The sequence below is a fragment of the Lentinula edodes genome (genome assembly GCF_021015755.1).
Source record: "Lentinula edodes strain Le(Bin) 0899 ss11 chromosome Unknown C8R40scaffold_6, whole genome shotgun sequence".
In the NCBI taxonomy this organism is placed as follows: domain Eukaryota; kingdom Fungi; phylum Basidiomycota; class Agaricomycetes; order Agaricales; family Omphalotaceae; genus Lentinula; species Lentinula edodes.
The window spans coordinates 938,712-954,777 of record NW_025764312.1 but is presented as its reverse complement, the minus strand read 5'-3'; the positions used below and the strand labels follow the sequence as shown (position 1 = coordinate 954,777).

General features: G+C 46.6%; 1 protein-coding gene across 1 annotated transcript; it reads left to right on the top strand.

Moving 5' to 3' along the window:
• Window positions 1-2,535: 2,535 nt before the first annotated feature.
• C8R40DRAFT_1037835 (uncharacterized protein) lies at window positions 2,536-4,393 on the top strand (the record flags this gene model as incomplete). Its single annotated transcript, XM_046223702.1, has 2 exons — window positions 2,536-2,654; window positions 4,015-4,393. The coding sequence occupies 2 exons, from the start codon at window positions 2,536-2,538 to the stop codon at window positions 4,391-4,393; spliced, it is 498 nt and encodes a 165-aa protein (XP_046089826.1).
• Between the last annotated feature and the right edge of the window lie 11,673 nt (window positions 4,394-16,066).

The window sequence follows — 16,066 nt, the reverse complement described above, 5'->3', positions numbered from 1 at the left end:
AAGGCTTAGACTTGAAGTGAAAGTGTATATTCGATCGTATAGACGATCAGAGAGACAATAGACAGAAGTAGAGAGAAACAGAGGTAGAGAAACAGAGAGTAAAGAGAAATCCGTATGGTTAGCAGGTACAAAGGGACAGGGACTGGACCTATGCAAAAGGGTGTGTGTTCAAAATATACCAAGCTGGGCTTCTGGACGCTACTGGACTGCTTAAATATGTATAGGGAAGTTAACAAAGAGACATAGTACGAAACGGGCACTTAATGGGGTTTCTAAGTACATGAGGACGGACATGAGGATGGAATGATGGGCGCATGTGCGGGGTTCCAGGACCCTGTCGTGGAGTGGTTCGGTTGCATTGAGGGGAACTAAGAATCATGGAGGTTGTCCTAGCAGAGAGAAGGTTTGCGGCATTGGGAGTGTTCTCAGGGGTTCAGGGAAGTGGGCTGAGGAGGTAAGGGGACTGAGGAGGTTGGGAACTATGTCAAGGAGCTTATGGGCTATGGAATTCGGGGCGAGGCATGACAGCAAGCATTATTATTGGAGCATGTCGGTGTGGGTGTAGAGGGAGGTTGGGGAGAGGAGGATACTGGATTGTTGGGAGGAGGAAGAGGGGGAAAGGGGGTGGAGGTGGTGATGTAAGAAAGAGCTGGAGTGGGTATTGGGACAGGAGAGGGGCTCGTGCTTCGGATTGGACATAGGGATCCGCGGAGGTAGGTAGAGAAGATATACGTAAGAGGGGTTTGTAATTCGTTGTCATTGTCGTTGTCGACCTCTGGTGTAGTTTGCTGGTACTTGTTTTCCCTGGGCCAATTTGTATCGAGTGACCGCGGTGAAGCAAAAAATTGGAACGTGTGAAAGCACGTGAGGGCCACATGTGGACGCTCAATTAGGAAAGGTAGGGAATTTGGACAGGTTTGCCTTTTTGAGCTGAAAAGGCTACACGAAGATTTCAGTTGGGATCGAACAATTTGAGGAACGAGATCGAACCCGAGGGACATGGATCCTAGTGGAAAATAAGGTCGCAAGTTCGAGCCTTGCAGGGAGCATGTGTTTTGCTTGTTCTTACTTTTTAGAAGCAAAATAAAAGCTTTTGAAGCCCTGAGGAAAATCATAAATCCATAAATACTAAACATTCCCCTCCCAACAACTCGGATTTTCACCAATGTTGAATCTTTGCATTACCTCAAAGCCTTCATATTCAATTGGAGCACAGTATGTTGAGTTGCATGATTCATTCATGAAGTAGTTGGAAGGTTTTCACACATCAACAATTGGATGGGAGCAACAATAAAATTTCTGACAGAAATAATTAACTATCTATCTCCTAAACTCTATCTACTTCCTCTGCCTTGACATCCAGGTGACAGTCTACCTTCTCCTTGCAGGTTGCGCTTGCTGTTGTTTGGCTGTTGAGACCAGCCATTCCATTTAGAGGACCACACCATTGACGTGTTGAGGCTGTGTAACAATCTATCTATCTAAATCCATAAATTGAAAAAAAAAAACAACCAAGTCACGTGAAGCTATTGGTAGGTCACATGCATATGAGAGCTATTACTTACACCAATAAGATAAGTAGCTACGAGACTGTACTAAGTCAGACTTACTTCTGATAATATGAAGTACAGTGAGACACAAATGAAATCCACACCCCCTGATCTGGAAATTTTGTGATTTAACTGTTTTTATGAACATTTTTGTATGCTACACACTGTAAAGCATGTCGAATCTACTATAAATAATTGCTTGTAACAATATAAGGTCCTCAAACCCTCAAACCCCAATAATTCTGAGCAATGGAACAACAGATTTTGTTAAAATCATGTACACCAGAAAGCCATGCCAAGGGCCATATGGTGTCTAAGTGCAGAAGGTCAAGTGGGACAGTAGTGAAGTTATTAACAACACCGCCATTATGCCGCTAGTCCCCAGAGATAGATTTTTTATGCCTCCAAGAACTCGAGCTCAATCTAGAGCAAACTCTGAAGAAAACACATTCTTCACTACAGCTCAATCATTTGCCCCTTTCTCTGAATCTATTTCTGCTATTGGTCAGCCATGTTGCCGTAATTGCAGTTTCAGTCCGGCTACAGTTCCCACTACATCAACTTTTCCTGAAGCTATGGAAAAAGAACAACAATTCAAGTACAGTATTCTATACACAGGTGATGGACAACCTGTTCAAGTTCTGACCCCTTGTTGTGGACAACCCCCTGTGGCCATTCCATTACTTGAATTGAATCTCCCATCCTCCAAGCCATAGCTTGTTGTACTGGGAAACAACCTCAATGTCATGCTACTTCACACTCTCCCTGTAACCCACCTCCTCACTTCGATCTGAATGCTGGTGATCATGATGATCAAGATCCTCCTGTTGACCCCGACGACCCAGGTGCCGACAACAACAATCCTGACAATGACAACCCAGATGACGACTTTGGTGGTTTACTGCAAGGTGGACCAGGTGACCCAAGTGGTCCTGGCAGTCCTTGTACTCCAATCTCTCCTGATATCCCCAACGAGCAACATGCTATGTTGGAACTCCTCTCTGTTCTATTGAAACCCTTGGTACTTTTAGCCGCTCTCAACCAACCTTCTGACAGCTCTGAATCTAAGAGCAAGGTCAAGGAGCTGGAGGTATTTGATGGTCCGTGTTGAATGATAAATACTCAGTTGGACAGAAAACAACTGTATTAGGTACCTGTTGAATGATAAATACTACATGTACTATGAGTAAGTATTACACAGGTAAATAATCATTGGGCTCACCTCAGTTGGATAGAAAACAACTGAGGGAGCCCGTGTCCATTGCCTGTGGGTGGCTAATAAACTATACAGTGTATATGTAATCCTGTGGACGGAGGCAAATGTACTGCCCCTTGTCATGCCTCGCCCCAAATTCCATAGCCCATAAGCTCCTTAACATAGTTCCCAACCTCCTCGGTCCCCTTACCTCCTCAGCTCACTTCCCTGAACCCCTGAGAACACTCCCAACGCCCTGCAAACCTCCTTACTGCTAGGACAACCTCCACGATCCTTAGTTCCCCTCAATGCAACCGAACCACTCCACGACAGGGTCCTGGAACCCCGCACATGCGCCCATCATTCCGTCCTCATGTCCGTCCTCATGTACTTAGAAACCCCATTAAGTGCCCGTTTCATACTCTGTCTCTTTGTTAACTTCCCTATACGTATTTAAGCAGTCCAGTAGCATCCAGAAGCCCAGCTTGGTATATTTTGAACACACACCCTTTACATAGGTCCAGTCCCTGTCCCTTTGTACCTGCTACCTATACGGAATTCTCTTTACTCTCTATTTCTTTATCTCTGTTTCTCTCAATTCTCGTCTATCGTCTCTTCGACCGTCTATATGGTCCAATACATGCTTTTACTTCACGTCTAAGCCATCCAAGTGAGTTCCCGAGCTCCCTCAAACAATACTAAAGCTCCCAAATGCCTACCGCCTTGGTGAGCTAACCTCCCCAAACCTCCTCGAGCTCCCTAGCCACTCCCTAAGCTTCGGGACCTCGATCTAAGTAACGTCGAACCATGTACCGCTTCTCCGTTACCACCTACAACACTCGAGGATGTCCATCCTCTAGCCCAGTCCCCGGGAACCTACCCTCCCGGGCGTATACCTTCTCGGGAGCTTACCCCCTCGAGACTCATTCCTATCTACAACCTATTCGAATCCTATATTGACGTTCCAGCGAGTACAACTCCTACTACGCAATATCCCAAGGTTCCTTACTTTTACCTAACCTCCTTACGCATTAGGGACCTCTCTGGACCTCCTAGGAACCCCCTCAAGGGTCACCCCTATTCGCCCCAGCTATTACTAGGTCATTCCTGTCCTCGGTTGCGGTTCCCGTAGCTCCCTTCGAGCTCCAGTCTGCTCCTAGCACGCAACATAAACTTTCCTATACCAAACCCCACCTTAAGGCCTATTCTGACCCAGGTCTTACACCCCTATGGGCTGTGCATACATCGGGTGGAGATAGAGTCTAACAGTTCGGACCCCCGAAAGCTCAAAACATTCTTCGTCAATCTTGCCCTGGTCTTCAATGACCATCCAAAGTATTTCACTGATCAGCAAAAGGTAAGCTATACTCTCTCCTACCTCAGTGGCTCAGCCAAGGAGCAGTTTGTGCCTGACATCCTTGATTCAGATCTTGATTCTCTGCCCACCTGGACATTCTTGTTCAAAGCCCTTGTAAAAGAGCTTCAGGACAATTTTGGCATTTACGATACTCAAGGCAAGACCAAGGATTCCCTTGGTAATCTCAAAATGAAGGAAACTAAGAACATCCAGAAGTACAACATCCATTTCAACACTCTGGCTGCCAGTACCAACTGGGATTCTGCTGCCCTGAAATGGGCTTATGGATGAGGTTTGGCAGAACGTATCAAGGACGACATGGCACATCTCCCCGAACCGGCGATGCTCACTGATTACAGTCAAGAAGTTCTTTGCATTGACAATTGTTATTGAAAGTGCAAAGAAACAAAGAAATGTGAGGCTGGTAAGCCTTTTATTGCTCAGAACCCAAAGAAGGCTTCCTCAGACTTCAAAGCTGGTTCTACCAACCAGCAGAACAACTCTCAGCCATCGGGCTCTTTGGTGCCATTTACGCCCGAGCCCAAACCAAACAACTCTGGTAAACCTCAAAACTCTTCAAACTCTAGCCAATCCAGTGATCAGCGCCCCACATTCAATCATCTTGGTGCCAATGGGAAGGTTCTTTCCTCTGAGAGAGAAAAAAGTATGAAGAACAATCTTTGTCTCTTCTGTAGTGGTAAGCATCAGATTGCTAACTGCAACAAGCAAAGGGCCGTGCTGCTAGAGTTGAAGACACTCCCGCCACAATACCAATCATTGTGGAAGAGGAATTGGAAAACTAATCCACAGTTTTTGTTTCCTAGTGTGAAACAGGAGCTGCATTGATCATGTTTGTACCTCACCTGGGAAGTTATATCTCAACAGGTCCGCCCTTTCTTCTATTGGACAATCTCTTGTAATATCATTAACTACTAAATTTCTGTTGTCCAATTCGGCCGCGCCGGTAACGAGCTTGCCTCGTTTTTGTGTGAAAGAGAATGGAAGGAATCAAATGGGCACTCCAACCAACCAATCTAATACACAATATGCAAGTTCACTGCTATCAAATTTATTTAATAGCAAGGGGTAGTATTGTCAAAGGTTCCGCAAAGCTTTGAGAGCTAGGAAAAGCTTTGATCAATCAATTTGAATTGTTCTAAGGATTCGGTATATTCCTTTGATCAAGGTAGATTCAGCACGATTTGTGCTTTGATTGTATTGATATGGGTATATCAAGAATTGGGGGTTTGAATCAAAGTAAATTAAAACCAAAACACACAGACCTGTAAGACCTGGGTCAGAATAGGTCTTAAGGTAGGTTTTGGTATGAAGAGTTTATGTTGTAGCATGCTAGGAGCAGGCTGGAGCTCAAAGGGAGCTACGGAAACCACGACCAAGGATGGGAGTGACCTAGTAGTAGCTGGGATCGAGAGATGTGACCCTTGAAGGGGTTCCTGTAAGGTCCAGGGAGGTCCCTATAGCGTAGGTAGAGGAAGTGGAGGTACAAAACCTAGTAGCGTTGCGTAGGAGGAGTTGTACTCGCTAGAACGTCAACGTAAGATTAAATAGGTCGTAAAGAGAATAGGTCTTGAGTGTGTAAGCTCCTAAGGAGGTGGGCACCTGGGAGGGGAGGTCCCGGGAACTGGGGGTTAGAGGTGGATGTCCTCGAGTGTTGGAGGTAGTAATGGAGAAGCAGCACGTAGTTCGACGTAGGGAGTAGCTTCGACATTACCTAGATTGAGGTCCCAGAACTTGTGGGACAAGTAGGAAGCTCAAGGAGGTTTTGGGGAGGTTAGCTCACCAAGGCGTTAGGCGTTGGGGAGCTTTAGTATTGTTCGAGGGAGCTCAGAGACTCACTCGGATTGCTTAGATGTGAAGTAAAAGCATGTATTGGATCGTAGATATGTGAGACAAGAGTTGAGAGAAACAGAGATAAAGAAACAGAGTGTAAAGAGAAATCCATATGGTTAGCAGGTACAAAGGGACAGGGACTGAACCTATGCAAAAGGGTGTGTGTTCAAAATATACCAAGCTGGAGACGTTTATGCTACGAGGTTACTTATATATGCGAGAGGAATGAGCAAGGAGACATCATAGGAATCAAGCATCCAAAGGGGATGGTGTGCGACGCGGAATCCATGAGGCTGAGTTGATATATCGTTGACAGTGTATATATGGGGTCCATCCCGGTTATGGGGGATCTATGGGAGGTTTGTTAAGAGTTGTGGGAGGTCCATGGGAGTGTGAGGAAGAGTGATGAGAGGTCCATGGAGAGTTATGGGAGGTCCGTGGGAGGATGGGAGGTTCTGGGTAGAGTTCCGACAGTGAAGAAAAGGGAGCTCTACCGGCAGGGCATGACAAGACCCCTACAGAGGGCTAGAACTATGTGCTGGCACAACCACACAGCGTGATTTGCCCTTAAGACCAACAACTGATCCTAAGTTCAAAGAATACCCAACAACTGGATATACTTCTCGCAGTCACAAGGAGCAGAACACGATGTTCCTATACTCACAAGTGCCGGGCCCGAATGGCTGCTAGCAAAGAGGTTTCAGTCTGGCGGGAGTGTATTTTTCCTTTTTACAGATTAGCACTGCAATGTCATCCCAAAATCACTTGTATTCCAGATACATCAAATTGCTATTTATACATACAGGATATAGAGTCGCACAGTACAATTAATTTAATACAATAAACATTCGGAACCGCAAGGAAACTTCTACACTCGGTCAGATACCATTTAATTTGAATCTACATGTCCTTATTGGGTCCATAATGGTTCCAAGATTCTAGTATACCTCCAAACATAGGTAGGTCCTTCAATATTCATTTAATTTAATTGCTTTGGAGAATGACTTGAATAGTGTTCAGCTGTCATTGCTGTTCAACACTTTGTTCGATCATTTGTCACCTCATCCAGAGGCAAATCAGCTCTCTGTCACGAAGCGGCAGAGGCGGAGTGACTAACGGAGCGGGAAAGCGGAGCGACTAAGCAGAACGGTGAGGCGGAGCAGCTGGACAAGGCAACAAGGCGGAGCGACTAAGCAGAACGGCGGCAGGCTGGTCCCAGATAATGACAGAGATATATTGAGTATCGTAGTCATAGGTAATAATAAGTAAGCACATACCTGGTCCCAGATAATGACAGAGAGGTCAAGATAAGGGACCAGGCTGTGGAGGGTTGGCTATATATACATAATCCGGTCTGCGAGAAACAACGATGTAATACTGTACAGTTTAGGAACAAGGAAGGTGGCGGAAGCCAATAGAAGGAGAAGATGGGTCAGGTGGATCAGTAATCGATGGATCAGTAATCGATGGGGGTTTGACAGTGATGGGATGATGTATCGTACAAGTAAAGGCGTCGAGACGGTGAGAAAAGGAAAATGATAGGGGCTGCGTACTTTATGACATTACCCCCCTCCTTATGACCATTGCCCTCGATGGTCAAGGCTTTGCCGCTGTTGGGTGTTTTTTATGAAAGGCCCGAACAATTTTTGGTGCTCGACTGAGGTTGGCTGCGGGTTCCCAAGAGTTGTGCCCTGCGTCGTAACCTTTCCACTTAACCAAATATTCCAACTTCTTCCATCGAACCCGGCTGTCTAAGATCTCCTCTACTTCGTATTCCGGTTCGTCTTCATCCTCTAAGTATACCGGCTCTGGTGGTGTTGGTATTTCGCCATTAATGGAGTTACCTTTCCAGGGGTATAGTTTATCAACATGGAAGACGGGATGGAGGCGATCTAGGGATAGGGGAAGGTCAAGGCGGTAGTCTAAAGGGCCAATTTTCTCCAGAATGCGATAAGGGCCAAGCTGTCGATCTCCTAACTTTTCACTGGAAAGCTGAAGGTTAATGTCCTCTGCACTGAGCCAGACTAGGTCTCCAACTTTAAATTGATGAGCTTTCCGCTTCCCGCGTTCGTATCCCTCCTTCTGTTGTTTCTTTCCTAGGTGTAAGGCAGCTCCGGCATCTTGTCGCGCTTCTCGGAGAATCCGTATACGGTCATCCACAGCTGGAATACCGCTGCGTTGGCCCACTGGGATATTGAACAGGGGAAGATAGCCGTAGGTTAGCTCGAACGGGGACATGCCTAGCGCAGAATGAGTCCGTGAGTTATTTACAAACTCCGCCATGGGGAGGTGCTCTGCCCAGTCGTCTTGTCGTCGTCCTACATAGAGACGGATGTATTTCTCTACTTCCTGATTTGCTCGTTCGGTTTGGCCATTAGACTGAGGACGGTATCCGGAGGTTAGATCTGATTTAATTCCTAGCCTAGCGAGAAGGGATCGCATGAGTTTAGCTGCAAACTGGGGTCCGCGGTCGGATTTAAAGTGAAGAGGAAGACCATGGAGACGGAAGATCTCTCGGTAGTAAATATCGGCAACGCCTTCGGCTGTGATGGAGCTGGTGCAAGGAATAGCGTGAATTTGTTTTCCATACAGGTCTGTGCAAACCAAGACAGCATCGTAGCCTTGGGAGTTAGGTAGCTGTGTTATCAGGTCAACCCCTACCTCTTCCCATAGACCGGATGGTACATCTAATGGTTGAGTTACGGCCCGTGGGTGTCGCTGGATCTTCTTACGGGCACAAACCTCGCATCCCTCAACGTATTTTTCCACAAAAGAGCGCAACGTAGGCCACCAGAAATGGGTACTGACCAAGTCGAGCGTCCCGTGTAGTCCGGGGTGTCCTGCAGTTGGATGGTCGTGGCATTGACGGAGTACCTCAGTGCGTAGGTCGTCGTTTGCTGGTACGTATACTCGACCTCGGTAGTAGACCAACCCATTGTCTTCTTCCCATTCGGCTATCCCATTGGCCAAGCGCTGTAGTCCGTGCTCTTTGACTGTTTTGAGACCCTCCAATACCTGTGCTTCCCGTTCTGAGGCTTTCCGGATACGATCCTCTAAGGGGTTCTGTAGGATCGAAGCTGCAATTTTTACGAAGTGGCCAGGTTTAAGGACTGTCTGTTGTCGGTTATCATCGCTGTCCGATACATGATGAACTGCCATGCGGGAGAGAGCATCAGCTTGGGTGTTTACTCTGCCAGGGCGGTGGATCATATGAAAGTCAAACCGTGACAGATAGAGGGCCCATCGGGCTTGTCGGCGGGTGAGGTCTTGTGCAGTGCGCCAGAATTCGAGGTTCGAATGGTCCGTAATGATGTCGAATGGTTGAGGGAGTCCTTCTAGAAAGTTCCTCCAATCCTTCAGTGCTTCAATGATAGCAAGCATTTCTCGATCGTAGATTTCGTAGTTCCGTTCCGCTGGCTGCATGGATGCCGATCTGAAGGCTACCGGATGCCATTGGCCATCGTCTTGCTTCTGCATAAGGGCGCCTCCCGTGGCAAAGCCTGATGCGTCTACCTCGATTCGAGTAGGCCTGTCTGGTGTCCATAGAGCAAGGATCGGTGCGGAGATGAAGGCTTCTCGAAGGGTATCAAATGCTTTCTGTCGAGTGTCGGTCCAGGTAAAGCTGGTGTCTTTCTTCGTCAGCTCGTTCAGAGGTCGTGCTATTTTGGCAAAATTCCGGATAAAGCGTCGGTAGAAGTTTGCAAATCCCAAGAACCCTCGTAGTTCCCGAAGGTTAGTAGGGACTGGCCAGTCACGAACAGCCGCTACTTTTACCGGATCCATTCTCACCTCCCCTTCTGAGATGATGAGTCCGAGGTATTCAATCTGTTGTTGTTCAAATTCGCATTTTTCTGGTCGTAGGTAGAGGTCGTGCTTTTCTAACCGGGTTAATACTTCCCGTACCATTCGTCGGTGTTCCTCGAGATCGTTACTGAAGATAAGGATGTCATCTAGGTAGACTGCCACCTTGCCGGCTGCAATGAGATCAGCAAATATAGCATTCATAAGTGCTTGGAACGTGGCAGGGGAATTTGTGAGACCAAAGAACATGACCTTAGGCTCGAACAAGCCTCGGGTTGTTGCGAACGCGCCTTTCCATTCATGCCCCTTCTTTATCCGTATGTTATTGTAACCCCAGCGGACATCAAACTTCGTGAAGTATCTGGCTCCCTGAAGTCGGCTAATGATGTCAGCAACTAATGGGAGAGGGTATCGGTTCTTCACAGTGTACTCGTTCAGTTTCCGGTAGTCTTGTACGAAACGGAGTTTCCCATCCTTCTTCTTTACGAAGAAGACCGGTGATGAGATTGGTGATTTTGAGGGGACGATATAGCCTTTCCGTAGGTTTTCTTCTAGGAAACGATCCAACTCCTCCTGCTCGTTTAGGGACATGGGATAAATCTTGGTACGCATGGTTGCCGGTGCTCCAGGTACGAGATCAATCGCATGGTCCCAAGGTTGGTGGGCAGGTAATCGTTCGGAGGCGGATTCTGAGAAAACCTTCTTGAAATCACGATACTGCTCAGGGACCATTTCTTCGAAGGTTTTAACGGGTTTGTCTCGGTTGGCTTCCTCTGCTAGCTGCTGGGAGTAAGTGAATCCTGCGGAGCACCAGACTTCCTCCGTCTGTTCCTCTAGAATTCCTGCTTTTACCCATGCCCGGCGAGTTTTATGATTGGCTCGAATTCGGTGTATTGGTGGTTCTTCCACCGCTGCTGATTCACTCGGTTCAAGGGTCGCTTCTAGTGGCACCTCAATGTGGGGGTTTTCTGCGGGAGGTTCCAGTTCCGGGAGTTCGAGGATCGGGGTTTCTGTGTGAGTGGCGGCTAGATGAGAGTACAAGATCTCCTCGTCTGGGACTTCTTCTATGGTTACTCGAGGAGGCTTTACTGAAAGTCGTCCTTTCTCCCAATCAATCTCCGGATTTACCTTCCGTAGCCAGGGGAGTCCAAGGATGATGTCTTCACCTCCTAGGTTGGTGATCAGAAAGTCCATCCATCGCTCTTGATTATCCACTGTGAGTGCTAGACGTGCAAAATGGGTTATCCGTCCAGCTCGGTTAGGTGTTCCATCGATATTAAAAACGTCGATTGGTTTATGGAGGGGTGCACATCTTACATGGTTCCGGGTGACAAAGTCTTGGTTTAAAAACAGGGCGGTAGCTCCACAGTCTACCATGGCTGCAGTTGTTATACTGTGATTCCTTCCTCTTAGTCTCGCATGAATTCGGAAATGTGGGGAAGTAGAGTTTAATTCCCGGATCGACGATATTGTACATGATGGGTGCGAGTCATACGAGGAAGTAGCGAACATAACAAACTGATTACGGGGTACTCTCGGTGCAGCCGAAGCGGGTACCCTCTTTAAAAACCCTGTTGAAAGCCAGAGGACGAGGAGGACATAGCGTTAGCACGATCAAGTAATTCCCTTATTTGACCAATCTGATTGGAAAAGTCCTGGTTAGGGGGGCTCGCAGTAGCAGCTACGGGTGCAGGAGCAGACGTTGGGGTCGAGGACGCGATTTGGACAGATTCGTTTGGGAATAGGGAGAATGGCGCGGGTCCCGTAGCGGATATCTGTTGGCGTCGAGGTTGCTGGCGTCGGCCTCGGTCTCGTCCGAGTCCCATGAATTTGTCTTGACAGACTGCTTCCAGATGTCCTCGACGTCCACAGTAACGGCAGGTGGTTTCTCGGTGTGGGCAGTTTTGCTTGACATGACCTTGGGCACCGCAGCCGAAGCATCGTCCTCGCATGCGAGCTAGGAATGCTTCCCTAGTATTCCCATTACTGGTGTGGGTTGCATCAATGTCCATAGCGTGGGGGTCAGCAGGGGTAGTATGAGCGGTATGCGTGGGAGGGTATCCAGAGTTCCGGCCAGTCATGGTGGGATCGTGCAGGTAGACATCCACCGATATGGCCCGTTTGATTGCCTCCTTCAGAGTCGGAGCAATTCCTTGGGCAATGTTTACGGTGATGAGGTGCTGTCGGATCTCTGGGAGTAATGCAGTGAAGAAACGTTCCCGCAAGTCAATATCAGACATTTCAGTCCGATCTCCGATATCCTTGAACTTCTGAGCAAATTCCGCAACTGTCTGTCCTTTACTTTGCCTGAGATTCTTGATCTCGCTACGGGCTTCCATACCTGGGTCCATTGGTTCAAACCGTTGGCTAAATTCCTTCAGAAACGCTTCCCAATTTCCTCCGAAAGGGGGATTTTCCGCATTGAAATGTAGCAGATGGGGAGTTGCCCAATCTCCGGCACTTTCTGTGAAGAAGCCCAAGGCGGACTTGATGAGTTTTACTTGGCTTTTGGCGAGATCCGGTTGTTCTGACGCCCAATTCTGGAACTGAGCCATGAAGCGACGGGCTTCAGCGCCATCTTTACCCTTGAAAACCTCGGGTTTGTTCATGCTTGACTTAGAGGATGAGCGTTCCTCCATAGCTGTAGCAAGGTTAGCTACTTGTCTGATGAGCTGAGCCATGAGATCCTCCGCAGAGGTGTTTGGGGCAGGCGGGATAGGAGTCGACATGATGGGAGTAGGCAATCGGGGCTGGGGAATCGGCAGGAAGGTTATATTGCTCACAGTGAGTGGCTCTCGGATTGAGTTCGAAAGGGCGTTGGGGCAAGGTTGAGACTGGCAATCGCGCCAAGTATCGTCGTTGTTATGGGCGTGAGCTTGGTCTCTGGGGTCAAGTGCGTGCGGGAGTGCGGAGCAGTCTATACTGTCAACAGGTGTTTCAGAGTCGGGCGGAGCTGGGGAAGACGTGGTGTCTATAGACCCTGCAAGGACAACCTTATCGGTAGGCTGTCAGTGCAGTAATGGATCTTGACCTAATGTCACGAAGCGGCAGAGGCGGAGTGACTAACGGAGCGGGAAAGCGGAGCGACTAAGCAGAACGGTGAGGCGGAGCAGCTGGACAAGGCAACAAGGCGGAGCGACTAAGCAGAACGGCGGCAGGCTGGTCCCAGATAATGACAGAGATATATTGAGTATCGTAGTCATAGGTAATAATAAGTAAGCACATACCTGGTCCCAGATAATGACAGAGAGGTCAAGATAAGGGACCAGGCTGTGGAGGGTTGGCTATATATACATAATCCGGTCTGCGAGAAACAACGATGTAATACTGTACAGTTTAGGAACAAGGAAGGTGGCGGAAGCCAATAGAAGGAGAAGATGGGTCAGGTGGATCAGTAATCGATGGATCAGTAATCGATGGGGGTTTGACAGTGATGGGATGATGTATCGTACAAGTAAAGGCGTCGAGACGGTGAGAAAAGGAAAATGATAGGGGCTGCGTACTTTATGACACTCTCCTCGATTCTAATCCTATCAATCTGATTCATCTGTATTAAACTAATTGCTTCTCTCTTTCAATAGACACCCATTGTGCCTATACTCTATCAAGGGAGTTATGCATAGTATTCATTTAATTGTATTCTTCAATATTTTCTACATCAGGACTCTTTGACATTCATTTGATATGTCTTTGGAGCCTCGCAGTACTTCAATCATTCTTCTAGTCATTTTCCTCAACCATGCAACCTGATTGGTCTATTAGACTGAATTGCAGTCTTTTTAAATTAATGCATGATCTCATTCTAGAAGGAGTATTTGACAATTCCTGAGTTCTAGAAAGTCATTTTTGAGTTAATCCTCGGCTCATGGTCACTTGAGTAAGTTCTTCCAAACTCCTGCCAGTGTAAGGTCCAATAAGAATACCCTTGGTATGTCATACATGAATGGTCATCCTTCAGATATAGTCTGAGTTCCTGCTTGACAAACAGGTAGACTTTTATCCAAAGGTAGTATCGGGGATGGGTAAACTAACCAACTTGTGGTAGTATGGGTATATGGTCCCTTTAACTATTAAACTGATTCAGTATTGACTTTGACTGTCAATCTGGGTTTCAATTACAGTCCTCTTGATAAATCTACGCGTGAAAGTGTCACAATTCACTGCATAGACATCTAGCTAAAATTTAGGCTGTTGAACGCGGCTATGCTGTTCACATGCCACTATTATGATCATGTGTTATATCATATGTAGTTGTATCTAGTCATTTACTATATGCGGATTCCTCTGTACTTCCTTATGTAATACTGTCATACAGTTATGTATATAAACAGGCCATATCCTGTACTGGAATCCCACTCGCTTCTCTCTCACTTTTATTGCCTCTCTGAGACTCTAAGCTCTACTACCCAGGTATGGTGCTGGAGAGTGTCCCACTATGCACCCCTTGCCTGCTCAACATAGGCATGTCAACGTGAATGGTCATTCTTCAGATGTAGTCCAAGTCTGGTATAATCCTGCTTGACAAATAGGTAGACTTTTATCCAAAGGTAGTATTAGGGATGGGTAAACTAACCAACTTGTGGTAGTATGGGTATAAGGTCCCTTCAACTATTAGACTGATCCAGTATTGACTTTGACTGTCAATCGGGGTCTCTGTTAAGATCATGTACACCATGAAGCTGTGCCAGAGGCCACAAGGTTTCTAAGGGCGGAAGGTCAAGTGGGACAGTAGTGAAGTTATTAACAACACTGCCATTATGCCGCTAGTCCCTGGAGATCAAGAGTAGAGAAGGGAGAGAGCCAGGAGCAGCCAAGTTGGAGCAGTGTTATTGCCAACGACAAGGAGCGAACCAAAGAACTTGTAAGTCCTGAGGATAGAGTAGAGAGTACTTCAAGGCAATGAGCCTGAAGACTAAGTTGATAATTAAACTGAGGAACTACGGTATCGTACAGGCAGTATTTATATATACAGAACAGTGCATCCGGGTGGAGCGCCAGTCTAACTACTAGGAGCTATACATGTAGTACCTGCAGGGTAGAAAATAAAACAATAAGGGAGAGCCTAAGTAGAAAGGAAATGTGTAACGAGAAAAAACAATAAGAATGAGATTACAATAAACAGTGGATCTCGGAATACCAAGTGGCAGAGTAGGGCACCAAGGCATGGACTTGACAGTCTCAATTACAGTCCTCTTGATACAAATCTATGCATGAAAGTGTCACAACTCACTGCATGGATGTTTAGCCAAAATTTAGGCATGTCAATGACATTAACAGATTGAGTTCAATTATATTGTTAAGATCATGTACACTGGAAAGCCATGCCAAGGGCTATTATCTAAGTGTGGAGGGTCAAATGGGACAATGGTGTAGTTATTAATAATACCACCATTATGCTGTTAGTCCCCAGAGGAAGAGAATAGGTATGAGAAATGCACAAGTAGCAGCCAGACCAGTAATGGCAGTAATGCCAACAAACAACAAGGAGTGACCAAAGAACTTACAAGTCCTAAGGTCAGAGTAGAAAGTACTCAAGGTAAAGAGCCTTAAGACTTAGAGGATAGAGAGAGACAAATAAGGGTGAGATAAGTTGATAACTAAACAGAGGAGCTCAAGTACAGTACAGGAGTATTTATACCTACTAATTGGCATATTGGGGTGGAGTACCAGACTAGCTACTAGGGGCTGTATATATAGTGCCTACATGGTAGAGAATAAGACAATAAAAGGAAGCTAGGTAGAAAGGAAATGTGTAGTGAAAGAGAACAATAAGAGGAGATTACAATAAACAGTGGATCTTGGAGTACCAAGCACCAAAGCAGGGTGCCGGGACATGGTTTTGACAGAGAAGATGAATCAGGTGAATCAGTAATTGATGGATAATTGACAGCAATGGAATGTGATTGTGATAGGATGATGTACTGTACAAGTGAAGGCATCAAGACAAGGAAATAATAGGGGCTGTGTACTTTACGACACTGCAAATAAGCTCATCAGACAAGTAGCCAATCTTGTACAGCTATGAAGGAACGCTTGTCCTCCAAGTCAAGCATAAACAAACCCAAGTGCTTTTTAAGAAAAAAGACAGCTCTGAAGCATGTTGTTTTATGGCTCAGTTCCAAAATTGGGCATCAGAACAACCTGATCTCGCCAAGAGTCAGGTAAAGCTGATCAAGTCTACCCTGGGCTTTTTCACAGAAAGCGCTGGAGACTGGGCAACTCCCCATCTGCTACATTTCAGTGCAGAAAAACCCCCTTTCAGAGGAAATTGGGATACATTCCTTAAAGAATTCAGCCAATGGTTTGAATCAG